The sequence below is a fragment of the Macrobrachium nipponense genome, chromosome 48 (genome assembly GCF_015104395.2).
Source record: "Macrobrachium nipponense isolate FS-2020 chromosome 48, ASM1510439v2, whole genome shotgun sequence".
Taxonomy (NCBI): domain Eukaryota; kingdom Metazoa; phylum Arthropoda; class Malacostraca; order Decapoda; family Palaemonidae; genus Macrobrachium; species Macrobrachium nipponense.
Window position 1 is genome coordinate 21,081,263 of NC_087223.1, and position 27,201 is coordinate 21,108,463.

The 27,201-nt window shown below is 37.1% G+C and overlaps 1 protein-coding gene across 2 annotated transcripts in view; it reads left to right on the forward strand.

The window, feature by feature from the left end:
• Positions 1-16,909, forward strand: part of LOC135205114 (DNA damage-inducible transcript 4 protein-like) — a 30,104-nt gene extending 13,195 nt beyond the window's left edge. The window contains exon 4 of one of the 2 annotated variants that reach the window (XM_064235461.1): positions 16,565-16,909. In XM_064235461.1, coding sequence (XP_064091531.1) covers positions 16,565-16,634 — 70 coding nt within the window. In that variant the 3' untranslated portion in view covers positions 16,635-16,909. Of the gene's footprint in view, positions 1-514; positions 3,225-16,564 lie in introns of those variants that run through there. The other variant, XM_064235460.1, reaches the window with a different exon arrangement.
• The last annotated feature ends 10,292 nt before the right edge of the window (positions 16,910-27,201 follow it).

The window sequence follows — 27,201 nt, forward strand, 5'->3', positions numbered from 1 at the left end:
TTTAGTTTACAGTAGGTTTCTCTGTATCTCTCGTTCAGTTAATTATTTACCAGTTTCTGTAGACAGAATGTCTTTATGGAACAACTGAATATTTTTATAAGCTTTCACAAAACTGTCCCCTCAACATCAAACATTTTATTCAAGTTGAGAACATGTACTCTGGATTAAAATTATTGCGCTCTCTCTCTCTCTCTCTCTCTCTCTCTCTCTCTCTCTCTCTCTCTCTCTCTCTCTCTCTCTCAGCAGTCATTAGATTCTTGGCATTCATCTTCTTAACCTTTCAACACACGAGGAATCCAATTACCTCATCTCTGAGTCTATCCAGCTTAGCAGAAATACGACCAAGCGGTATATGTCTTGTGTGGCTATGTGCCACATAAACCAACATACTTATGCACTAATAGCAGAAGCTCAGTGTAGGATATAACTGATTAGAAATATCAAGAACTGAAAAGTTGACACCATCGAACCACCATTTGAACTCGACTGAGAAAAGTGGCCTCTTTCCTTCCAGATTGGCGCAGGTGGTAGCGGACCCAAGGCGCACCCCCAAGACGTTCATAGAGCTGACCCTCTACAGAGACCCAGCCTCAGATGACAGGACGCTGCAGCTGCACTCCAGCTACGCCATCAAGAGGCTCTGCAAGCCGTGACCGCCCTCTCTGGTGGTCTGCTCAAATGGCACTCGATGACCAGCCATCAAGTCAAGTCCCTCTTAGAGGAGTCTTCCGAAGTGTTGCCAAGAAGTTGGCGTCGTTGGCTTCCAGCCTGCACTCTGCGACGCCAGTGTCTGTTAGAACGCAGCGTCTGGTTCTAGAAGCCGTTGGAGGTTTTGAGTATTTCCATCAGATGGGTTTGGACGCTGCTGCTGCTGCCTGCTGAAACAAGTTCATAGGTCTAAAAGTCATTGGTCTATTGAATGCTGCCCTCCTGACCACCAGTCCGTTGATGTGTGATTGTGTAAGTGCTGTTGTTCTCTGACGGCCTCAGAAGACTTACTGGTGCCTGCTAGGGATTCATAATCTGCTCTAATATATCCTTTTTTTTTCAACTCTGGTGTTCTACGTGAGAGCTACCTCAGAAATGTAACACCGGTAGTATTACGAATGTTTTTCTTAACCAGTTGGACAAAGATGAGTTTTTAACAAGGTACCACTGCCCCTTTGCTTCAGGGATACTGTATTGTTCATGCTGTATGATGTAAGATCAACTTTTTTACGGAAGCGTATAGTATTGGATGCCCAAAACAAAACATTAAGTTTGGAACCTCAATTTCAATAGTCATAGAAGTAGATAATTGCAAATTTTTACATTTCTTGACGTAAACGTAACATTGGTCTGAACTGGACGTGTTCCTCTGAGACTAGAACTGTATTTGTTGAGACGTGGAACCTACTATAACCCGAGACATTCTTTTTGTGTATTGTTAGCAAGAATCCTGGTCTGTTGTAGCTTGAGTATGATAACATGTTATTTAAGATATTTAAAAGTTACAATGGACTTCAGTTTGTGTACACCAGAGTACCAAGTGTTGTTTCTGATTTTATGAATGGTCAGGGCAGATGGTTGTAACTTTGTAAGTGCTTGGGAATATTAGCTAGTAATGTAAGCATAAGTGGCTTATCTGAAACAGGAAAGTTGTTAAATTTTTCAGGCACAATATGAAGTAAAACCTTTTTATTGCGCTATGAAAATTAATTTGTACAAATCTGACATATTTTGTGAACATCATCAAAAAATGGCTTAGCTGTTGTGTCTCACCAGCCTTGAATCAGTGAGCAGCCAGTTTTTTGGCAGCATTGGTGACTGAGAATAAGTGTTTAGACCAACTTTTGAGTGAATTTTGTCAACTCAGATAAGCTGATTTTTTTTAAGGCCATAATTTTTAGTGAAAATAGGTTTAAATATTGTAAACGGCAGTCTTGCTACATTGTACTATCAGGGCGAAAAGGTATGCAAGCCTAGCTAGCTTTTTGTCTATAGAAATATTTCTAAATATTCTTAAGTTTCTAATCTTGTGGCAAAGGGTTTTGTTGAGGTGTAACGCTTGTCGACATAAGTCTGTAACATTTAGTCTAGGCTAAACTGTAGCTACAAAGGTTGAAGCAAACAAACAAACAGGATAATGAGATTCCTTACCTGTATAGTAACTCTGACTTGGGAGTTCCGTCAGAGTTTTCCCTGTAGATTTGATACTGTAGAATTTTGCTCCTACAGAGAGCTACCTCCTGTGAAATAGAAATAGCAGGTTAGTGATGTTATTGATAAATTCAACCATAGGAATATTGGTAATGTTTATCAAAGAAATGTTAAGAATTTGATACCATGTGATTGTAAGTCAAGGTCACTTTGGACTCTGCAAGAAATGTAAAACTAACCATAATTTTTTAGTGTTTTACAGGCAGTACCCCGGTTTACAGCGGGTTTACCATTCCAGATGGCGCTCTGTAACCCGGAAAAATCTGTATAAAGCAGATCATAATAATGCGAATAAATGGTGTTCACAGCGCCGTAAAATCTGGTTAACGATGTCATGAGCTAAGCGCCGTAAAGTCTGAACGCTGTAAACCGAGACCACCGTAACCTGGGGACTGCCTGTATATGTGTGGACTGTAATAATTGATAATTTTACAAAGTTTCATACAATGGTCAATTTGGACCCTTCAGAAATTGTCAAATTAACCACCATGTTTTTTAGTGTTTTATATGTGAAGTTTGAAATGTAATAATTGTAATAGTTATTATCGTCAAGCAATAATTTAGAGCAATGAGTTTTTATAATGACATCAGACAACTTGACGTTTCAACTTGTGTAGAGTATGTACATACGTCCGTCTTCCCCAGAAAACTAAAACCAAACTCCAGATGAAGTTTTTGAGCATCAAATTCATCATATTTGTTGATGTTGATTTATAAAATTGCAAATTTGTACCCGCTGTATAGATCATCATATTCACTCAAAAAAAAACCCTCGTCAGGCAACTCTTACTCATTGTACATAGCCCACTCATTGCATACATAGTCAAAGCATTGTTTTATCTTCATTGTACATATGCCACTACATCATTTTCATGTGAGAGTGTACATAGTATGTTTTTTTTCAGTGAGGTCAGATGTAAAGATTTTTTTTTTTTTAATGTTATATTTTTATTAGAAACACGTCTTCCATGGCGCTCTGTAGCGTCTTACAAAAGATCTGCTCAAGATAAAAGTGAAAGTTTGAATCTTGTCTATTATTTAATGGTAATCCTCTGGCTACTCCTACTATTATTATTATTGTTATTATCTGTACAAGGTAAAACATTACAGTATGAATAAAATGGCATTATTAACAAATAATTAACTTACTAATTTGGCAAATACAATCAAACTAACAGATGGCACTATATCCACCTCACAGTACAACTGCTTTGAGCTTTTCCTCCAGTTACACCTTTCAAATTTTTTAATGCCAGTTTCCTTATCAGTTCTAAATGACCTTATAGTTCCCAGTGCCTGGCCATTGGCCTGGATTCTGTAGTCAACCCAAACCTGTAGCTAATCACGTGACAAATATCATTGGGGTGATCTGACAAAATATGGGTCAATGTCAGATGGTTAAGTGGTTCGTATCTTGTCCTTGAAATGTAACACCAAGGTCTTGGAACGTCCTTGAGACAGACCAAATGTGATTACCTAGACCCAGTTGGACTTCTAAGATAAACAAACCAGTATAATAATGAGTTCTCTGTGCATATGTTGGTAATATTAGTACCATATGGTGGAAAGCCAGACATTGTGTGACCAATGGACACCAAATTCTTTGTGTTATTGGTACCAAAATTCTTCTGCTATTGATAGAACCTCTATTACTGTCTCTTTTCAAACCTTCCACAGGCAATTTTAAAATAAGCCAACAGCTAAACCTTGGAAAATAGCGTCTGGGACAGCGACCTAGCTAAGTCTGCGGCTTTGCCAAAGGTCGCAGACTTCGTTTCACCTTCAGGAGCAAGGCCGAGACTTGCATTCCTATATCTCCCAAACTCTCAAATTATCCGTTGGCAGTCTGGAGGTTAAAAACCTGTCTGACGTGAAAATCGAGTCTATTTTTGCTTGACTTTGCAAGTAAGCAGACGAGATAAGGACGTAACCTTGTCTGAGGTAATTACCTATATAAAGAAAGTTGATGATAATATTCATCAAATATATAAGGTGTTTTGTAGATGGTATATATTTAAATAATTTATTTTACTGATCAATATATTTAAATCATATATTAATTTACTACTGACCAATATATTTACCTCATGGCTATAGCAACAAGATAAGGCTGGTGTTATCAATGAAAATAACATCTGATAAGAGAGAGAGAGATAACGAACCACGCGTCTCTCTCTCTCTTTCTCCTCTCTCATCAACTCTCCTCTACCTCTCATCTCATCTCGCTCTCTTCTCTCTCTCTCTCTCTCTCTCTCTCTCTCTCTCTCTCTCTCTAGTTCAGTTTTGCCAAAAAAGAAAAATGAATAAAATAATAAAAATTAATTTAACAAAAATAATAAAAAACTAAAAATTAAAATGTTAATAATTCAAAAGCTTCCTCTACGAAACCTGTTGCCGAGGTAATGGACAGACCTCGCTGTGATGCTACGGTTACATCGTCGAGGTTATTTAGAATAACCTCCGTGGGCAATAGAATTATTCCCTCGTAGAGGTGATTGGGTAACATCGTCTAGGGTATTAAGACGTCCCTGAACAATAGTATTACCTCGTTGAGGTAATAGAGGGGTAGCCTAGTCAAGGTATTACTGAATGATAGAATTCCCTTGTCGAGGTAACAGCATTACCTCGAACGAGGCGACGATCACTGAATTATTTCCCAAAATAAATTTGACAGCGGTTCACCTCGGTCTAGTGTTGACGTTTCAAGTAAATATTCCAAAAATGCTACTTATAAAGACCGGTTTGATGTGTGCATAATTATATATTTAATATATACATACTTCTATACTTGTATGATGGTCTAAAGTATTTGAATACGTTCAGATAATGCAGTTCTATCGTTCAATGAACGACGTCACCTTGGCCACCTTATGAGAGACACAGGCTATGCTGTTGCATAGCATTATAACCCCCTTTGAGGGGGCCTGGGGGGCTAAGGGGGATGGGTCCACGATATGCGGGACTGGCGGAATATGCGGAAGTGTTGTTGCTTGCAATTGCATGAATAATGGGGTATTCAATGTTAATATACCCACAGCCTGTTCAGTAGCGAGTGTATTTCTTTGTGTGAGTCTAGAGGTATATCCTTGGAGTGTCCTGATGGCTTGGTTAAGTGTGTATGAGGGTGTTTGTGTGTGTGTGTATGTGTTTGTGTACGTGTGTTTGTGTGTATGTAAGTGCACTCTCACTTGGCAAGTTCATGTTTGTGGCATTTTAAGCCTTGTTCCACTAGTGCCACATGTTATGAGTCTAAAGTTTACTGGACAATATTCGAAAAAAATATATATTTCGTTAAAAATCTTCGCTTAAAAACCACTAAATCTATCAGTAATGTTATACAAACCTCCAGGGTCTCTCTCTCTCTCTCTCTCTGTGTCTCCCCCTAAATTTCGTGAGTATAGCCTTGGCTCTGAGTGACTTGGCTGGGGACGCGTGCATACCTGTGTACGTAGTGCTTTCACGGACGAGAGAGAGAGAGAGAGAGAGAGAGAGAGAGAGAGAGAGAGAGAGAGAGAGGAATTTCATACCTGGTTTTGAGCCTTGACTTTTCTTAAGAAAAGGAAAGGAGAGAGAGAGAGATTTCTAATAGCCGTGGGTTTTGAGCCTAGACTTCTAAGAAAGAAAGAGAGAGAGAGAGGATTTCTATACCTGGTTTTGAGCCTAGACTTCTAAGAAAGGACGAGAGAGAGAGAGAGAGAGAGAGAGAGAGAGAGAAATGAAATGTTTGAGTAGTCACCCACTTGACCTCTACTAGGCTGCAGCAATTGAATCAAATACCAGCTTCCTCCTCGTAACAAAACAATGGGAGAGAGAGAGAGAGAGAGAGAGTTCAAGGTTTATTTGTATACATAGAAGAAATAAAATAAAAACGCTTCTTTATTTGAAATATTGGGCGGCTTCTGGTATAGCCGCCGCCTACCGAGCAAAAGCGGGTTCGAACTAGTTAGCAACTACGTGAGAGAGAGAGAGAGAGAGAGAGGAGAGAGAGAGAGACAGAGAGAGAGAGAGGAGAGAGATAGGTTTATATGTATACATAGAAAAAATAAAATAAAAACGCTTCTTTATTTGAAATATTGGGCGGCTTTTGGTATAGCTGCCACCTAGCGAGCAAAAGCGGGTTCGAACTAGTTAGCAACTGCGTGAGAGAGAGAGAGAGAGAGAGAGAGAGAGAGAGAGAGAGAGAGAGAGAGAGAGAGAGATCCAAGGACATCAGGGCAGTGGCAGGATTTCTGGTTCTGTGAAGACTATATTGTTCCTGAAAGGACTCGTAAATGTGTAAACAAAGAACGCAAAATCCTATACGTACGACGCAGTAAAGGAAGCCATTATTGGTGCTTGTGTGTCGTAGACTCATTTACGTTATTTGTCGACGGAATGTGTCCGTTTTATGCCGTTACCCAGACGTAATATTACTAGTATTAACTCGCAGATGTACAATTACGATAATTACGCAATAATTATTAGTCCAATAAACATTTTTCTCTTAAAAAAAATGCGCCCGAGACTCAACTAGACCCTAAACACCTGCCACATAGGACTAGGTTCAAGAAATGCCCCTAGAGAGTTTTTATCTACTTTTCATCAAATATTTTGGTAATAAGAACTTTTAGACCCACTATTTCCTCCATTAAGTATGCGACCCACCACAGTGGAGTATCTACCGATGACATCATTCACTGGATGGGTCAATTGAGACCAAATTTATTTCGATAAACGTAAATGAAATTCAGTCAGGGAGCATTTTCCATCTTTCGCGAGATGAACGTTCATCTAAAAGTATCGAATTCGCGATATCAATAATAACGTCATGTTGAAAGGTCAAAATGCTCGTCTGATGTATAGGCCTATTATAGGCATAGGTTTATCATCAAAGCGATACGTTGTTTAATCCAAGTCGTCCATATAGGCCTATAGGTTCATTATACGACAGAGATTTTTGCTTTTTCGATCAAAAGCAAATGTTGCTTATACATTATGATGTATAACCTGTATATAACGATCTGTATTATAGGTTTAGCGAAGAATTTTTGTATAATGGCTGGAATAATGTTTTAAAATATATGTGGCGTGACTCATCAAGCTATTGAAATGTCTAAATAATATTTGAGAGAGATTTGCTTTGTATAATAAACCTTTAAATCACCATTAGACCACCCGTAGTAGGCTTATACTTAGTTTTAAAGTCATTTGAGCAAAGATGAATAGACTTCGAACGCTGGTAGCCATAACCGTACTATATGCGTTAAGCTCCAATTTGGTATTAAGAAGACAGATTTAAAAGGGAAAAAATTAAAGATTTTGTTTCGATAAGGCGAATTTGACATTTAAATATGGAGTATGAAAGTACGTCTCTTCGAATATTGTAGATGACAAATGAATCTGTTAGGCCTAAAGGGAGCCTTGTTTGGAGTAGGTCTATATGACAGAAGCCAACTGTAACGTCGTCTTTCGAACTCTGTAGGAATTATATGAAGAATATAAAGTAATTCGTTTAAAAATGACAGCAATTTAACTAAAATAAACAAAATGGAAGCGTAATTAACCCATAGGAGCAAAATTACAGTACTCCGTGCGTAGGCAAACTTGGTTAGGCCTAAGCTGAAGGCTATACCGATTTCACTACTTATCTGAGGATAATATATGAACAATTTGACCATAAATGAAAGTAATAACATCAAACTCAAGTCATACTTGAAGCTCAAGTCACACTTGAGGTTGAACTTTAACTATTTAAGGACGATGGTTGATTTTACCGCCTTTTTTTTTTTTAAGTTGACCACGTCACCTTCAAAACTGTCATGATTATGACGTCATCACAAAGCTTTTTTTATCATAAACTCTAAAATCTATTTTTGGGTTATGAAATTATAATCCAAGCGATAAATAAAATTCATAAATATATTTAAGAATTATATCAAGAATAAAAATGATATAGATTCAAATAGGGAATAATTAGTCTCAATTATAACCGATAGATGTCACTGACAACTTCACCATGACGTCATTATCCTAGCATTCATTTTTACTGTGTGTACGATAATTATCCGCTAGTCACGTATATTTTCTCTATAGATAAATTATAATCCAATAAGTATAATATCCGTTTTTCCCCTCGGGTTACTAACTAATTACTTTTATCGTCTAAATAGCTCTTAATTTCTACAATATTTAAGTTTAATTAATGATGAAAATCGAAGAAGTAGAACACTTTTATATGTTCGTATGATTCATTAAACTGCCCTTCTTGAAACATGATTCTCATTTGTAAATAAACAATTCATTCATACGGTCTAGAGCCCCTTATTTAAGAAAAGTCTCTCATTCCTCTCTTAGCAATGGATGGCAAGGAAAAGCCATCAAATTTCGAGAAATTCAAGAATATAGACATTCAACCCAGTGACAGTGGCGACATAATTGAATTAAGGACAAATATAACAGTGATGAGGACTGCCACCCCTGGGTTTAAATTTTAAACCCAGATTTGGGTTTTTTTGTCTCATCCGGGTTACTGGTTTTTTTACTTGGAAATCTGGTTTTGTTGCAAAATTATATTGAAGTACGATAATTTGTAAATAATATGTATCTATGGTCCTTAAGTGCACACGATATCAACCAAGACGTTGGAACTTGCAGAGAAGTTATATTTGGTGTTTACCAGAGTGGTTTGTCGGTTCGTCTCTGTTTAATACATGTCTCAGACAGGTATTAAGACCATTTGCACCAACACAGTGTCCATCTGGACACTGTGTTACCACATGGAGAAATCAAACTTTCAAACTCTGTAAGTACGAGATCTTAAACAATATACCTTTTTAAAGAGTCCTATAGTTAGGGTGTAATTGTGGGTCACCTTTTAGATAATTTCCTTTTTCGGGAATGCAACCACACTAACCATTTGGTGAAAATGTTTCCATAACTTTTCTGGAAATCTTGTCATTAGTATATATCTATATCTTTCTATACACACACACGCACACACACATACTATATATATATATATATATATATATATCATATATATATATATATATATATATATATAGTCGAGAAAAAATACGTGCACTATTTTCTCATGACGTAATCCCACCGCTACACATACGTTTTCCCGCCCTTGCTGGTTGGCAAGGTTCCACGTGTTTACTTTGGAGGTAAGTACGGGATGTTTCTCGTGTGCGATTTTTTGTGTTTTTGTTTTTGTAAATTTCAAAATCATCCGTGTGTGCTGTTGTAAATTAATGTCTACAAAAGAGAAAAGGATATGCCCTTTTTATAACTGAAAATTCTACATAATTGACTAGTCCGCGTGGGTGTGAAAAGACCCCGCAGGCATTAATCGCCCCTCTCTATAGCTTCTAGTCATCCAGTGAAGATCAAATGGGCCGGGTGGGGTTGGGGGGGAGCTCCAGGGTTTAGCTTATCCATTTCCACGCGGAAGGGCGTTGCGAGAGACTTGAGTGATTTTGGTGAGTATAACCATGTACAGTAAGTAATCGTTTTTTATCTTGGCCATCATAGGCGTTAGTTGGTTATTATGTGTTTTCGATTATACCCCACTGTATTAGAATCATGTACCTGAGATTATTGCAGTGAAATTTTGTGTCCTTTTTGAGATATTTTTCCAATTCTTGTGGTCGCGTGGCCACATTGTGCATTTAGTGAAGTAACGCAGAATTTCAAGAGTATTATTTTGGCATAAAATCAGCAAAATTCAGTGCGTTTTCCTTGAGCTGCCCTTGTGTAAGGGCTAGAGTTTTTCTCTTCAGGTAGGGCTATCTCCTTCTCATAACATCGAGGCTGAACTTCTGCTCTTTTGTCAAATTATTCGCGACACACACACACACACACACACACACACACACACACATATATATATATATATATATATATATATATATATATATATATATATATAGAAATACATCCAGCTGCAAATGTCCTTTAATATCTAATTCACTCTACCTCGGAAGAGCCAACAAATCTCTTATCGACTAAAAAATTCCCCTTCGGTTAAACATATATGAAAATATATTAATTCCGAGGTAGAACGAATTAGATATTAAAGGACATTTGTAGCTCGATGTATGTATATGAATCACGGTAATGTAGATATATCTCGTATATATATATATATATATATATATAATATATATATATATATATATATGAGATATATCACATTACCGTGATTTTGTAAAACGTGAGATAAATGAAGAAATGTAAACATAATGCTAGTTTTCTAAGCTACAAACGAAAATATGACCCACTGAGCGAACAGTCTGCCTCCCGGTACCAGCCAATCAGAGGCCGCCAAACAAACGTCTCGTAGGCACAAGAATCTACCTTATGTGAATGGACTATAGTAGTAGGGAACATTGTCACTCTTTTAACCATGGTTATATGGACTGAAAGTAACCCCACATGCTATTTTATTAGGCTACAATTTCGTTCAATGCCTTTTCCTCTTATCCTTATCAAGTTACAAGATGGGTCTACCCATAGATATAGAGAAGAGAGATTGTACAGACAAGTCCAATTGTTATGCGATGATTCTGAGAAATAGCAGCGGCCTCGACTGCAGAGACCAACAGCAACAAAGCCACTTTTGGCACCCAGTGCTGGGGCAACAACTGCGTTCCATACAGAAACAGGATCACACGAGAATAGGGGATCATATTCATAAGATAGTGACATTATTCATTCATGAAATCTTTATAACTGTCAAAAACAACCTCAAATAAATGTGTGTTAGACATTAGTCAACTCGCTGTCAACTACACACCTGGTTTTCGAGCTAACAAAATAAAATGATGAATGTTATGATAAGCTCTTTATTAAAGCCTATTTGACATTAAATTCATATAACCACGGTTAAGAGTGACAATGTTCCCTACTACTAGCAGTACTACAATGTACATAGTATCATGAGGCCTAGCCAAGGGCCTGCTGCAGTTGTACGTGTTAATGAAGTATAATGATGTCATTTACCAATGTCATCAGTAAGTTCTCAAGCCTCTTTGTACGCAGAGGACTTGGCTGAATTTGATCTGCCATAAAACTTGAAGGTAGTAGCCTATTCTTCAATTTTACCATTATCATTTTTATCATATTCTTCAAAGTTATACTACATTATGGCATTAAAAGCAAACTTTACTGACTAGCTAGCCTACTAATAAACTTTACCACCTAGCTAGTCTACCAGGGCTGATCATCAAATACCAAAGGGTACCATACCATAAACTTACTACTTACTGTTACTGGAGAGCAGTATTGAAGTCTCCAGGAATAGGGATCACTACTTACTGGAGAGCAGCATTAATGTCTCCAGGAATATAGATAACTACTTACTGGAGAGCAGCATTGAAGTCTATTTGAATATAGATAAATACTTAGTGGAGGTACCATTGAAGTCTCCAGGAATATAGATAACTACTTACTGGAGGCAGCATTGAAGTCTCCATATAACTGGAGACTTCAATGCTATTCTTCTGTAAGTAGTGATCCCTATTCCTGGAGACTTCAATGCTATTCTTCTGTAAGTAGTGATCCCTATTCCTGGAGACTTCAATGCTATTCTTCTGTAAGTAGTGATCCCTATACCTGGAGACTTTAATGCTGGCTCCAGTAAGTAGTGATCCCTATCCCTGGAGATTTCAATGCTGCCTCCAGTAAGTAGTGATCCCTATTCCTGGAGACTTTAATGCTGCCTCCAGTAAGTAGTGATCCCTATTCCTGGAGACTTTAATGCTGCCTCCAGTAAGTAGCGATCCCTATCCGTGGAGACTCCAATGCTACCTCCAGTAAGTAGTTATCTCTATTCCTGTGTGTGTGAGATATAGATATATATATGGATATATACTAATGACAAGATTTTCAGAAAAATTATGGAAACATTTTCACCAAATGATTAGTGTGGTTGCATTTCCGAAAAAGGAAAGTATCTAAAAGGTGACCCACAATTACACCCTAACTATAGGACTCTTTAAAAAGGTATATTGTTTAAGATCTCGTACTTACAGAGTTTGAAAGTTTGATTTCTCCATGTGGTAACACAGTGTCCAGATGGACACTGTGTTGGTGCAAATGGTCTTAATACCTGTCTGAGACATGTATTAAACAGAGACGAACCGACAAACCACTTCTGGGTCAAAACCAAATATAACTTCTCCTGCAAGTTCCAACGTCTTGTTGATATCGTGTGCACTTAAGGACCATAGATACATATTATTTACAAATTATCGTACTTCAATATAATTTTGCAACAAAACCAGATTTCCAAGTAAAAAAACCAGTAACCCGGATGAGACAAAAAAACCCAAATCTGGGTTTAAAATTTAAACCCAGGGGTGGCAGTCCTCATCACTGTTATATTTGTCCTTAATTCAATTATGTCGCCACTGTCACTGGGTTGAATGTCTATATTCTTGAATTTCTCGAAATTTGATGGCTTTTCCTTGCCATCCATTGCTAAGAGAGGAATGAGAGACTTTTCTTAAATAAGGGGCTCTAGACCGTATGAATGAATTGTTTATTTACAAATGAGAATCATGTTCAAGAAGGGCAGCTTAATGAATCATACGAACATATAAAAGTGTTCTACTTCGGTTTTCATCAATAATAAAACTTGAATTTTGTTAGAAATTAAGAGCTATTCAGACGATAAAAGTAACTAATGAATAACCCGAACGAAAAAACGGATAATATACATATTAGATTATAATTTATCAATAAAGAAAATATACGTGACCAGCGGATAATTATCGTACACACAGTAAGAATAAATGCTAGGATAATGACGTCATGGCCTCAAGCGAATTCTGAACGCTGATTGGTCCTAATTTCTCCCATAAGCCTTAGCCAAGTCTTAACACAGACAGACTCAGAGTCACAGATCGCTAACATGCTTCCCATGTGGGAGGAGGACGTCTTTGGCGTTATTCTTGAAACGCCAGAATATCCTCCAATAACTTCAACATCCTTCCGACATCGACGACGACGCCTTGAAAATATGGCGGAGGATGCATCGAGGATGATTTTTGACATAACGGCGAGGACGAAAGTGTTGATTATCTAAGTGAAAATTGACACCGAATATTGAAAGGGAATTTGAATGCCGACCGGGAAGATGGCGACGGTTTTATGCTTTCCTCAGAAACAAAGTTTTAAATTAAGTTTTTTTTCTTCGCGGTGAAAGGTATGATGTATACAGACATTATCATTAAAATCTGTGCTTATTATAGCATTTATTTATCATTGTTGATTCGGCATGACGACGGTAAAAAGCGGCCAAATAAACAAATAGCCATAAACAATTTTTTTCCTCTTTCCAGAGAAATATATCCAAAAATTGGACAACTTATAAAGTAAAATTTAAAATTTTTTCATTTTAATCATTAATAGAATAATCCTTTTACGGAAAAACCGTAATTTAGATACTAGCCTTTTCCTTAAAACCGTAATTTGAATATTTATGCCGGTTATCGTCATAAAAAACTTGAAATAAAATATTTTTACATTTCTGGGACAGCTGTCATTAGCAGCCATTCATTACCTTGTTCATGTCAGTATCCATTGTCAATGAAATAGGCCTATTTAAGCTTTATTTTCCCTTATAAATTAGGTGAAACTTCAAATTTTTACCAGAAACAACGAGATGAATCCTGTATTAACATTTTTAAAAACGTCTTTTTGACATGTATGACTTATATATATAGGATCTGGAGGCTTAAATATTTGATATGTAATTGCCACAACAATGGAGGTATTAGATCAGAAAGGCGCGTACTGGATATGACCTTCCCTTCTCCAATGAGATATTTGCCTAATCGACCTGTAAAATGTCATAATTATATGTATAAATGACAGCTGATTGTACACACTAGTTTTATATATAACATTACTAAGTTTACATCACGTTTAGCAACGTTAACTGGCTATATGACATTTGTTATTCACTGAAATATAGGTCCGATAGACCTTATAAACTGTCATAAATATATGTATAAATGACAGCTGATATTACAAACTACTGTTATATAACATTACTAGACTTATATCATGTTAATATTACGTTTTCTGCCTATGACATCTGCCCTACACTGAAGCATAGACTTATAAACTGTCATGCATAAATCAGCTGATTTTACGCTCTAATTTAATATGACATTACTCTAGGCCTAGGTCCCGTTTAGTTTTATGCGTTGAAAGCCATCGTTAAAACTCCAGGGAATAAATTAAATGCCTTATTTGGCACCAAGAGGCCATTGTTATCCCAAACGATGCAGTTTCAACTTTGTGTGTGTGTGAAGGTTTTAGTACGATAATCAGCTTGCTGGTTTGAATGGACGCTCTCCCAGGTTTAAATTTATTTCTCTCTTTATTTATTCGTAATTTTGTTGATAAGCTTGTCGATATTTGGAGACGAGAAAATATAATATATATATATATATATATATATATATATATATATATATAATACTCTATCATTCTTTTAAAGTTGCTCACATATACCAGGGCATTGTGTCCAAGTGAAAGCGTGCCAAGAGAGTTCATGGCCTTTTTGGGCTATAGTACCCTGGGTACGTGGGGCATGATCTGAAAACAATTATAAAATGGATAATGAGGTCTGGTATTGTTGTTATATCCTAAGATATTACTAAAATGTTTAATGGTATAATTTGGGAGCAAATATCGAAAGTATTTGATTAAGATAGTAATTTTTTTTTTCATTTTCCTGGAAGTGGGCCCCCAACTTCCTCTCGTTTCCTGGTCACTGTTGACGGGTTCGGTTCTATCCCACCAACAAGACAGCGTTTCACCCCAGTTAGCCATTCCAAACGCCCCCCCCCCCCCCCCCCCCCACCAACCAATTCTTCACGTTATGAAGGTCCAGCCCTATCTTTTGAATAGACATTTTTTGATCAGCCAATAGACTGGGCATAAATCTCGTTGTGCGAGATATTAAGTCTATTTAATCCTATGTATATTTAATACAGCATATTCAATCCTAAATCTCTACAATAATTAACCACGTCCATTTTTTCATAGTGAATTTCATTGCATATTGGGGTCTTGATCATCGCTTGTGGCTAAACCTTCTGCTAGTCTGATTATTGGCTGGTATATCCTTTCTCTGGGCCCCCTAAGGAGTTTAATTTTTATATTTATTCTTTTTAATTTAAGCAGGGGCATTAACCATAATGCCAGTTAGTTAGTTCAGGGCATGAGGCCAATATCTGGGGGTCAGTGGCTACCCTATATTACCCATCCAGTGATAGTATTGTTTTGTTTGAATTTATTTCATCATCCTGGGTACTAATTACATACCCAGTGTTCCGGTTTCATCAGGGCACATGGCCAATTTCTTCAGGGGGGTCGTTGACCCCCTTATAATGCCCATCCGGTGGTGGTGTTTTCTTGTAAGCACTTCAAGGCAAAAAGGCGTTCACCTTATGCCAGAGAATCTGGTTACATCTGGGTTTGAAGCCGACGACGTGAGGACTTTGAGTGGCGTCCCGCTGGGTGCACGCATGGACCCACCCCGGCTCTCTCTCTTTCTCTCTCTTCTCTCTCTCTGCCTCTATATCTCTCCTCTCTTCTCTTCTCTCTCTCTCTCTTCCGGCACGAGAATCACCAATGTTGTTGATATCATTAGTTTAGTTGTTAGAATGACTGTTAGTATAATAATAATTTTACTGTAGTTTTTCCCTTTATTGCTCACATTCTCTCTCTCTCTCTCTATATATATATTATATATATTATATATATATATATACATATATATATATATATATTATATATATTATATATATATATATATATATATATCATATATTATAATATACATACCAGCTGTAAGCTGATATTATTATATTATTATTATTATTATTATTATTATTATTATTATTTGTGAGACCTAACATATAGTCTGCTACCGTTATTATAATTATTGCTTATATATTTCCAATTGCTAATGAAATCACGGCTCCCACCCCTCCCCCCTCCCCCAACCCCCCGTGGTGGAATTTAGAAAGTGAACAATGAACGGGCGAGATTTGGACAATATTTGGAAAGTGCATACTAATACCTGGTGTCTCTCTTCTCTCTCTCTCTCTCTCTCTCTCTCTCTCTCTCTCTTCTCTCTCTCTATCTCTCTCTCTGATAGGGCCCTAGCCCGTGTTATATGTTAACTTGTTTTTAATTTTATAATAATAATAATAATAATAATAATAATAATAATAATAATAATAATAATAATAATAATAATAGCATTGAAATATTGAGTCAACATTAAAATGTTTAGAAGACATAGTATGAATTCCATAATGATTTTGGTCTGTGCTATCACTGATATCTTATGTATTTACAGGTTTATTTCGGTATTTGAGACACTATGCCCAACTTCCGTGTTCCCTAAGACTTGCACAACGTCCGTCTAGATTGGCATCAGTGTTCGACGTGCCCCAGGGTATGGCATCGCAAGCTCCAGGGTATTGGGCGAGTTTAGATATTTTTCTTTTAATGTTAATTTTGACAGTGTTACTGAGACTTTATTTAGTAATTTTGTAATGTAATTCACTTAGTAAATCTGTAATGTAATTCTTTTAGTAAATCTGTAATGTAATTCATTTAGTAAATCTGTTATGTAATTCATTTAGTAATTCTGTAATGTAATTCATTTAGTAATTCTGTAATGTAATCCATCTGGTAAATCTGTAATATAATTCCTTTAGTAAATCTGTAATTTTTTCACATAGTAAATCTGTAATGTAATTCCTTTAGTAATTCTGTAATGTCTTAATTTAGTAAGTCTGTAATGAAATTACTTTAGTAAATCTGTAGTGTAATTCACTCAGTGAACCTGTAATGAATTTAATTTAAATATGTAATGTATTTCATTTAGTAAATCTGTAATGTAATTAATTCAGTAAACCTGTAATAAATCCCATTTTAAACCCCAAATGTAATTCATTAAGGTGATTCTGTAATATAATTCATAAGGTAATTCTGTTATGTAATTCATACAGTAATTCTGCAACACGATATGTCAGGGATTAATTCTAGTAGATATAGGAGTTCCATCATTAAATAGGAATTTGGTAGATAGGTAGGCTGGTAATAGTGGAATTATTCAAAATTCACTATATGTTTCGTATGAGTCTTTGGTTAACTTGTATTTACATATATATATATATATATATATATATATATATATATATATATATATGATATATATATATATATATATATATATATTACAAGTAACCTCTTGGAGGTGGACTTGTTTTACTATTTACTACTCTTAAAATTTCTATATTTTATATATACATACATATGGTTGATTATTTATGTATATACGTACATATTACACGTATAAACCTTGAACTGCTTGTCTTTAATGCAACACAAATATGTAAATGTATGATTATACATAACAAATACAATATTATACAGTAATACGAATGTGCATGTAAAAAAAATATAAAGTCTCACACTCAGGAAACCGAGCTCGCTCAAACATGTGTCATATTTACCTCGACGATTCCATGACAAACACAAATTCTTAAGAATGTGACACCACAGATTATTTCCCAATGTATTGTGTGAGTTGAAAGTTTCGTCTTATAATTATGAATTCCCTTCGTGTACGGTTCAGTTGATGCACATCAGTGTGAAGAAAGAGAGAGAGAGAGAGTTAATGAGCATTTGGACGGCGTACCTCAGGGGGAGGTTCATGCGCCTGGTTTATATCCCACCGCTCAATCAACACGTTAGAAGTTTTGTTTTTATTCGTATTTGCGTCATAACAAGCGTTGCAAAAATATATAGCTTATTTATCATAATAAATATACACACATAAGTTATATCTTCTAAAACGTTTCTCATAATTTGCTAAGAACAGTGATTCAGCTCCAGAACCCACTGGAACATTCTGGATAAGGCACGGAAGTCCACCCTTCAAAACCAGCCCCCATGACGCAAACACGAAGAATAAAAAAAACAAAAAAAACAAGAAAAAGTTGTTTTAGCTGAGACATAACTACGCGTGATCCTCCCCTTTAGGTATGCCAAGTAAATGCTGACTGATACCAAGTCTTTGTGTTTGTGCATAGCAACTTAACCGTACGTGAAGGGAATTCATTTAATTATAATATAAAACTTCCTCCATGTATTATTGGCGTTCAAATGAACATAGATTGTCATACTGTGTTGATTTTCATTTGCATATCTGTATTACTGTATAAATTTGTAATTGCACATTTGCATTAGATTACAGATACGAAGCTTAACATTAATTTATTCTGCGATGATAAAAGTTATTATTTTAAGGATGATATTTTAGGTAAACAAATAAAACTTTAACAATATTGTTGATATAAGCAAGTAACAGTATTGTTGATATAAGCGCTTGGAAGTTGCAAGAGGTTTTGTTAGGTTCAATTTCATTCTGCAGTCATTTAATGTCCTTAAACTCGAGGAATAATATTTTGACCAGCATTTTATTATTAAAAAATTAACAATGACGTCAATGACTGACTGACTATTAGAAGCTGACATAAGGCCCAGTTTTAAACAAGGTTTTAATCAAACACATACTGATCTGGTTGACGTCATTGTTGCTCAGCCAGTGGACATGGGCAACCGTCCCTCCACCTGATTGGTTGAAGTCCCCTCGGTCACACCCATAATGAGCTCGCTCGCTCCTGATTGGTTGTTGCGTTCCGGGCCACGGCCCCTGGCATAGATTGGAATGTGTGCTGGATTGTCACGTAATAATATATATATATATATATATATATATATATATATATATATATATATATATATATATATATATATATATTATTCTAGGTACATAGCATTATCTAAGACAGCCAGATTCCTTACCTAACATCCTACCACCTTGTGTCAGGGGGCACACGGCGCACTGTAGGTGCTAAAGAGCGTTTACTGGCGCACAGCCACTTTTTTTAACCTCTCTACCGCACCTCGCCAGTTACCTCTTCCTCTCTTCAATCTTGCTGTCCAGCCTCTCTAACTGTGAATTTTCACTGTGTTTAGACCCACAATTTTCAGTCCTTTTCTCTCCATTTTTGTAATTGCATTTCATTTATTCTATTTATTTATTTATTTAATTATTTCGTGAGTCTTTCCTGGCCTATGTAAGGTTACTAGGAGGCTTCTCGCCCTGTCGGCGCCAAACGAATAAATAGAAAAAAATAAATAAAAAATAAAAAACCAGTTTGACTCGACCTCGCTCGTCACTGATGGACGAACCGGATCTCTCTCTCTCTCTCTCTCTCTCTCTCTCTCTCTCTCTCTCTCTCTCTCTCTGGAGATATCCAAGTTGATATTAGTATTCATAGACTCATAGACTTACTCAATTTTTCCTATTTTATGTTTTAAGTATTAATTTTTTTGTAGAGCGAGTTGCAATTTGGGGTTGTGGGGGTGGGTTGGAGTTTGGTTGTGGGCGTGGGTGGGAGTTTGGGCTGGGCGTGGGTTGGGGTTTGGGTCATGGGCGTCCGTCTTGTCTTATCTTATCCCCATGACAAAACAGTCACAATGTTGTATACAGTTGAGAAACAGTTGAGCTTTAACTATTGAGAGAGAGAGAGAGAGAGAATCCAGTTTTCAGAGTGAGTTGAGACCTTATAGACCTACAGGAAATCATGGCGGCCTATGAACTATTAAGAAGTACTCTCTATACCTTCCTTTTTCGATAATATTTACAGGAATATAGTTACCGGTATAGTTACAGTTAACAAAAACGACATACATATTACTCAAGCTCTCTATCCAGTGCTGCGAGATATATAGGCCTAATAGAATATGAATAGGCCTATAGATCAGATCAATTCAAACTGCAGTATCACCACCACGAAATGAAATCAACATGGCGTGAGTTAGTGGACGTCTTCCTTCTGCTAATTTTAAAACCATTACCTGCAGAGGCTGTGTTCTGTCACGTATTCCAACTTACTCCCCTCCCCCTTCATCCACCAGGGGTTATAGGCCGAGGTCTATCTTGGTCCCTTGTGGCTGGCAAGGTATCACGTAGGCCTGGCTACTTGGTTTGACACACATTCAGAGTTCCCACAACCCCTGCCCCACAACCCCCTTGGACTGTGTGCAGAATTGCATGGCTTTTGTGGTGGCCGGTGAGCCAACTTTGATGAGAGATTTGAGTCAGTTCTGTTTGTCTGTGAGTGGTGAATTCTCTCTCTCTCTCTCTCTCTCTCTCCTCTCCTCTCCCCTCACTCTCTCCTTCTCTCTCTCTCTCTCTCTCTCTCTCTCTCTCTCTCTCAACCCAGTGACTTCTAGATTTTGCATTTTTTTCATATACATACTGACATGTTCTTCATTTCTTCATTTAATGTAAATTTCATTGAATATGGTCACCCTACCTTAGGTGTGGTTGTTCTACCCTACCTTATTACTGTCACTTTATGGCCAGACACGTTTTTCGTGTTTAATTCTTTATGAAGGTATGTGTGTGTGTGCTTACGAGACAAATTGTCCCCCATTGTATTAGGTAAACAGAATTGGTTGTATAATGTTGGAAAATAATGGATAAGTGGCGTGCCTCAGTGCACTGAGATCATTCCCAGCTACCTAATTCATTACTTAGGCCAAGAGACTCATGGGGTATGCAATAGAACTTGCTCAAAGCGATCTATCTCACCACGGGATCAAACCTTGAATTTCACCTTTGATGTCATTTGATTTGGTCGGCTGTTTGTTCTGGAGCAGAGGCCTATAGTGTCCTAGGACCTTTGTTTTTTTGTATGAAGTTGATTTGAGCATAAAAGGAGACTTAGATTGACTGGAATCTTTGCCAGTTTCTTAGTGTTATACCTTCATTGCTAGCTTTCTACAGTGCAACAGTCAAGAAATATATAAAGTGCTTTCAGCAATCTATATATTAATAGCAAGGCTTCCTCTATCTACAAGTGTTCGTTATTATTCATGAAAATGCTTCATATATGTATGCTATTGTGTGGGATCTGTTGTTGACAGAGATTGGTCTTGAGTATTGGTTCTCTATGCCAGCAATGGATAAAGGTCCTGATGTGCTGCAATTCTCAAAAATAGTTTCCATGTCCTTGAAACTCATCTCATGGTGTAACTGTTGTCCAGTTGGCTTATGCAGAGTATTATGACTTATGTGTAATACTATTTTGTCCCTACTTCTGCTTTGTAGGGTACCACTAGGCATTCTAACCATAGTCTTGTTAGAAGAGTCCTTTCATTTAATTAGAATGTATTTCAAAATAGCCTTACTCTTCCTCCAGATTTAGCAGGAATCCTCTTTACCCACAGCTTGTCTTCAAACTATCATCATTGGCCTTCTGATGACCTCTCAAGCACCCTTCTTCAACATATCAGTTACTCCATTGTCACTGGACTGAGCTCCAGTCCAGTACTATCTCCTTTGTGGCTTTTGAATTCTGCTGGTGGCCATCTAATCCTCCTTTATATCTCCTCAGTGCATAGGTGTCACGTGACTTGAGACAGCAGAAAGGCATTATGGGAACTATCCCTAGGTATACATCTTGAAGGCTTCTAACCATGTTACTGCACTGGGCTGTGTTATGTCATTTCTTTGTTCTGCATCAGCCTCACCTGTGGTTGATCTTGTTTTGATATTTGATTATATTTCTTGTGATTTGGATTCTTTAATGTTTTTGGAATGGCGTCTCAAAGTCAGATTAGTTTTAGCTGGAGAATGGGCGGTAAATTTAATATTGTAGTTGATGGGAACTGTTAGTTTACCAGCCAGTATTAGAGGGTTACCTCTGTCGTCTCTGAATCACTTTCCAGTCAGCCACTTCTAGGGGACCATATCCCCAAGGGTTAGTTTCCTGTAAATAGTCTATATCAAATCGCCTTTATAAAGCCATTTCATAATGTTTTACCTGCTGATGTTTGAAATTAACCTTTTAATTACATAACTTACTATCATTGTCCCCAGAAGCTGAGATGCTGGTATTGAAAGTTAACTTTTGTAGTTGATTTCGTCTTTAAGAAGTGTTCAGGAATAAAGTTATGTTTATTATCCCCTTGAAGCAGAATGATAAAGGTTAATTACGTGAAACTGAAGGCGCTTTATGTAGCGTGGAGCATCTTGGTGTTATGGTTTTTGGGGTGCATATCCGTTCCAGAAGAGAGCTGTGCATTTGGCTGACATTACGAGTTGGTATAAAGTTAGTCTTCACCATAGACCACAAACACCCATACTTCAAACTATAAGAAGTGATACTTTTATATTTACCATAGGCCTACCAGGTAGCCTATAGGCTTACGATGAACTCACTGCGTCGGTTTTAACGTTTATTGATTCACATTTGCTATAGACGTATTGAGGAGGGATGCGGTACTTTCGTCTAAAGCACTTTCGGCTAAAGAACTTTAGTCTAAAAACAACTTGGTCTTAAGACGATTTGGTCTAAAGATACTTTGGTCCAATGACGCTGTGGTCTAAGCAATATCACCAAAAACACGTAAAAATGCATTGAGAACTGCCAGTTCAAAGTCGATTGCCACTTCTGTAATATCAGTTTCAATTCCGTGCTCTTCCGTCGCTCCAGCAAGAGCTTGCAACATTTTAATATAAATTTCTTCCGATTTCCCAGGTAGTAATACAAAAACAGGAGGATGTATTTCACCATGGACTTGGGGCATGAATTGTATCTATTTGGTAGAAAATATTGGGGCATGTTTCAAAAGTTCCTTCATCGAACCAGTACTTTGATGAACGTAACTGTTGTAAAGACGATGGTCCCGAAAAATCAAAATTCTCTCTTTTCATCTTGTCCACTAATCATGTACTAGCCAGTCTTCACCTCCAATGGTTATTCTAAATCTGCCTTGAACGTCTACATCAGCCAATGATGTTGGAAGCTTGGGAAATTGTTTAGTTCTTACCTGCATGGTTGTGATGTGAAGTCTTCATAACTTTGCCATTTCTGCTTAAGATAAGACGGCTGGGACACCTTCGATCTTCACCTCGCTAATACGTAGCAGTTTTGGTTCAATTATTCTTAATATAATAGTAACCATTGTAGCAAAGTTTATATTTCCCTCGGGTTGTTTTCACAAATTGTAAAGTACTTTCCACTTTGGGGTTTTAGAAGAACCTAAAATAAGTAGAAATAACAAACTTAAAAACTTGTAAACATTGAGATATTCGCAAACAAACAAGTCATTAAACCCTAATAATAATTTCCTGATAGTACTTTCTTAAGAAGAGTTATTAGCCAAAAGTGTCGAGAGATATGTATTCCCTTAGAAAAGGAATTAATTAAACTGATCGAGGCGATGGTGCTGCTTAAAATGAGTTTTTAGCCAAAAGTGTCTTTAGACCAATGTATCTTTAGCCAAAAGTGTCTTTAGACCAATTAATGTATCTTTAGCCAAAAGTGTCTTTAGACCAATGTTTAGCCAAAAGTGTCTTTAGCCCCGAGTGTCTTAGACGAAAGTGGTTTATACCAAAGTTTTAGACAAAAAGTCCCACACCCATTGAGGACTTGAATTTCGAGGGATATATACAACAAATCCTGTTTTATTTGCAAGTATCTATATTTTGATTTACTTTTATTTACTATGCACCTATTGGGGACTTGAATTTCTAGGGATATATACTACAACTACAATTTCTGTTTTCTTTGAAAATATATATATTTTATTTACTTTTATTTACCATTCACGTATTGGGGACTTGAATTTCCAGGGATATATACAGACTATTGTTTTCTGTGCAAATATCTATATTATAATTTACGTTTATTTACCACAATCCTAACGATTTTCGATGATCATACAGGCACATATGTAATATATAAGCTCCTTTCTTTAACGTACAATTGTAATTTATCTAAAAAAATACACTGTCTTTATAGTTTTCACAATTTTGTAAATTAATATTAGCGTAGAAATCTCGCATCCATTATTTATAATGGTTACCGTAAGAAAATGCTGACATAGAAAATGGAAAATTTAGATTTAAGGACAAACTATTTTAATCATGGAATCCACACAATTTTGATCGTTTTCGACGAATTCTGAAATGGTTCGTGTAACTTTAAATCGACTTATTAAAATACCCGCGATGGTTTCTGATTAATTGTTGGTTAAATGGTATAGAATATAATGTGTATAATGCATTATAGGTGAGGTAAGAAGATGAATTTTCCGATATAATGAGAAGTTTATTGGCTTAAAATATGTTTTGACGTACGTCCCCGAGTGGTTGATACTAAATATGGTGGGACACCATATTTAGCACTAGCCAATCGGGGATTAAATTATTATACAAACCTAATTCTATATTGTATTGTAAATTATTATATTGATAATCTATATATATATATATATATATATATATATATATATATATATATATATATATATAGTAGTAAATAAGAATCCCTGACACGGCGTCCCATTGAACTTCAGCCGTATTTAGTACTAGCTGCTCGAAGGTGACGCTTGGAAACGCGCCGTCAGTTCGCCTCACGTGTCGCACTGTAGGCGTTGCTAACTGTTCGTTGTTTTAACCATTTAATTTACCTCAGTTTCCACTTCATTTCTACCATCTCGCTCTCCAAATTAACAATGCAATTGATAAATAACAATGAATATTTTTGGCAGTTCCACCTGTGTCTAGTCTGAGTCTAGTGGGCGTATCTGCTGGAATGCTCGTTGAGGAATAGGTTGGGAGATGAACTCTTCCGTGAAATCAGATTTCCAGTGTCCGTTGGAAATGTGTATTCCAGGATTTTCCCTTTTGTGTGGGCAGTTACATCTGGAAAAACACTGCAGCCTTATTCCAGTATGTGGCACGAGCAGTGTCCCTGAGTTTTCGTGGCTGCATCTTGCTTAATATTTATACTCGATATACCTTGATCGCCGTAGGGGTTTAGGGCTTTCAGTGCACCTCACGGGGTGCACTGTAGGCATGACTTTAGGCTGCAGTCCCTTTCATTCCTCTGGCTATCCCTCCGTTTATATTCTAACAGGTATTGCATAGCGCAACTGCTTTGAGGTTTTCCTCCTATTGCATGTATATGACCTTCTTACCCTCAGTTTCCCTGCCAGTGCTGAGTGACCTCGTAGGTCGCAGTGCTTGGCCAAAATTGGATTAATTGCATTGCAGTCTTTTCGAAAGCATAACCTCATTAGTTGTTCAGTGGTAGAGGCAATGATTATTTAAGGTATAATCCAAAGTATTTGGGTATTAATAGGGTGACTGTTTATTTGAGACGTGAAACTGGGACACCTGTATATATAGGTGTATATATATATATAAAGAGAGAGAGAGAGAGAGAGAGAGAGAGAGAGAGAGAAAAAAATTGCAGTGATTGATCTTTGCATCCTGAGCCTGATATATGAGATTTTTTCTTCAAATGATTTTATATTTAGATATATTTACGAGTATACTAAAACTTGATTAAATGAATGAATATGATTCAGGCAGGAAACATACTTGGCATTTATTCAGAGCGAGTATTACTTTCACTAGTAAAATATGTATGCTTTGATAATATAAGAGAGGAAACTTGTAGACGTGAACAGCCAGCTAAGAGGGGAAGACAACCACCCAGAAATTCCTGAAGCCGAACCAAGTAAGAGGCTCTGGGAAAACATATGGAGCAATCCGGTATTACACAACAAACATGCAACATGGCTCCAGGAAGTTGAGGAAGAAGAAACAGGGAGAATAAAACAAAGATTCACAGAGATCACGACAGACACAATCAGACACCAACTAAAGAAAATGCCAAACTGGAAAGCCCAAGGTCCCGATGAAGTCCATGGATACTGGCTCAAAAACTTGAAGGCTCTACACCCACGAATAGCAGAACAACTCCAGTACTGTATCACAAATCACCATGCGCCCAAATGGATGACCACAGGAAGAACATCCTTAGTACAAAAAGACAAGAGTAAGGGAAATATAGTCAGTAACTACAGGCCTACCACCTGCCTACCAATAATGTGGAAGTTACTAACAGGTATCATCAGTGAAAGGCTATACAACTACTTATTTCTAGAGGATACAAACACCATCCCCCACCAACAGAAAGGCTGCAGAAGGAAGTGTAGAGGCACAAAAGACCAACTCCTGATAGACAAAATGGTAATGAAGAACAGTAGAAGAAGGAAAGCCAACCTAAGCATGGCATGGATAGACTATGAGAAAGCCTTCGACATTGTACCACACACATGGCTTATAGAATGCCTGAAAATATATGGGGTAGAGGAAAACACCATCAGCTTCCGCAAAAATACGATGCGCAACTGGAATACAGTACTTACAAGCTCTGGAATAAGACTAGCAGAGGTTAATATCAGGAGAGGGATCTTCCAGGGCGACTCACTTTCCCCACTACTCTTCGTAGTAGCCATGACAAAAGTACTGCAGAAGATGGATGCTGGGTACCAACTCAAGAAAAGAGGCAACAGAATTAACCATCTGATGTACATGGACGACATCAAGCTGTATGGTAAGAGCATCAAGGAATTAGATACTCTAATCCAGACTGTAAGGACTGTATCTGGGGACATCAGGATGGAGTTTGGAATAGAAAAATGTGCCTTAGTCAACATACAAAGGGGCAAAGTAACAAGGACTGAAGGGATAAAGCTACTAGATGGGAACAACATCAAAGAGATAGATGAGACGGGATACAAATACCTGGGAATGATGGAAGGAAGCGATATAAAACACCAAGAGATGAAGGACACGATCAGGAAAGAATATATGCAGAGACTCAAGGCGACACTCAAGTCAAAACTCAACGCCGGAAATATGATAAAAGCCATAAACACATGGGCAGTGCCAGTAATCAGATGCAGCGCAGGAATAGTGGAATGGAGAACTTAGTAGCATACCAGAAAACGAGGAAACATATGACAATACACAAAGCACTACACCCAAGAGCAAATACGGACAGACTATACATAACACGAAAGGAAGGAGGGAGGGGACTACTAAGCATA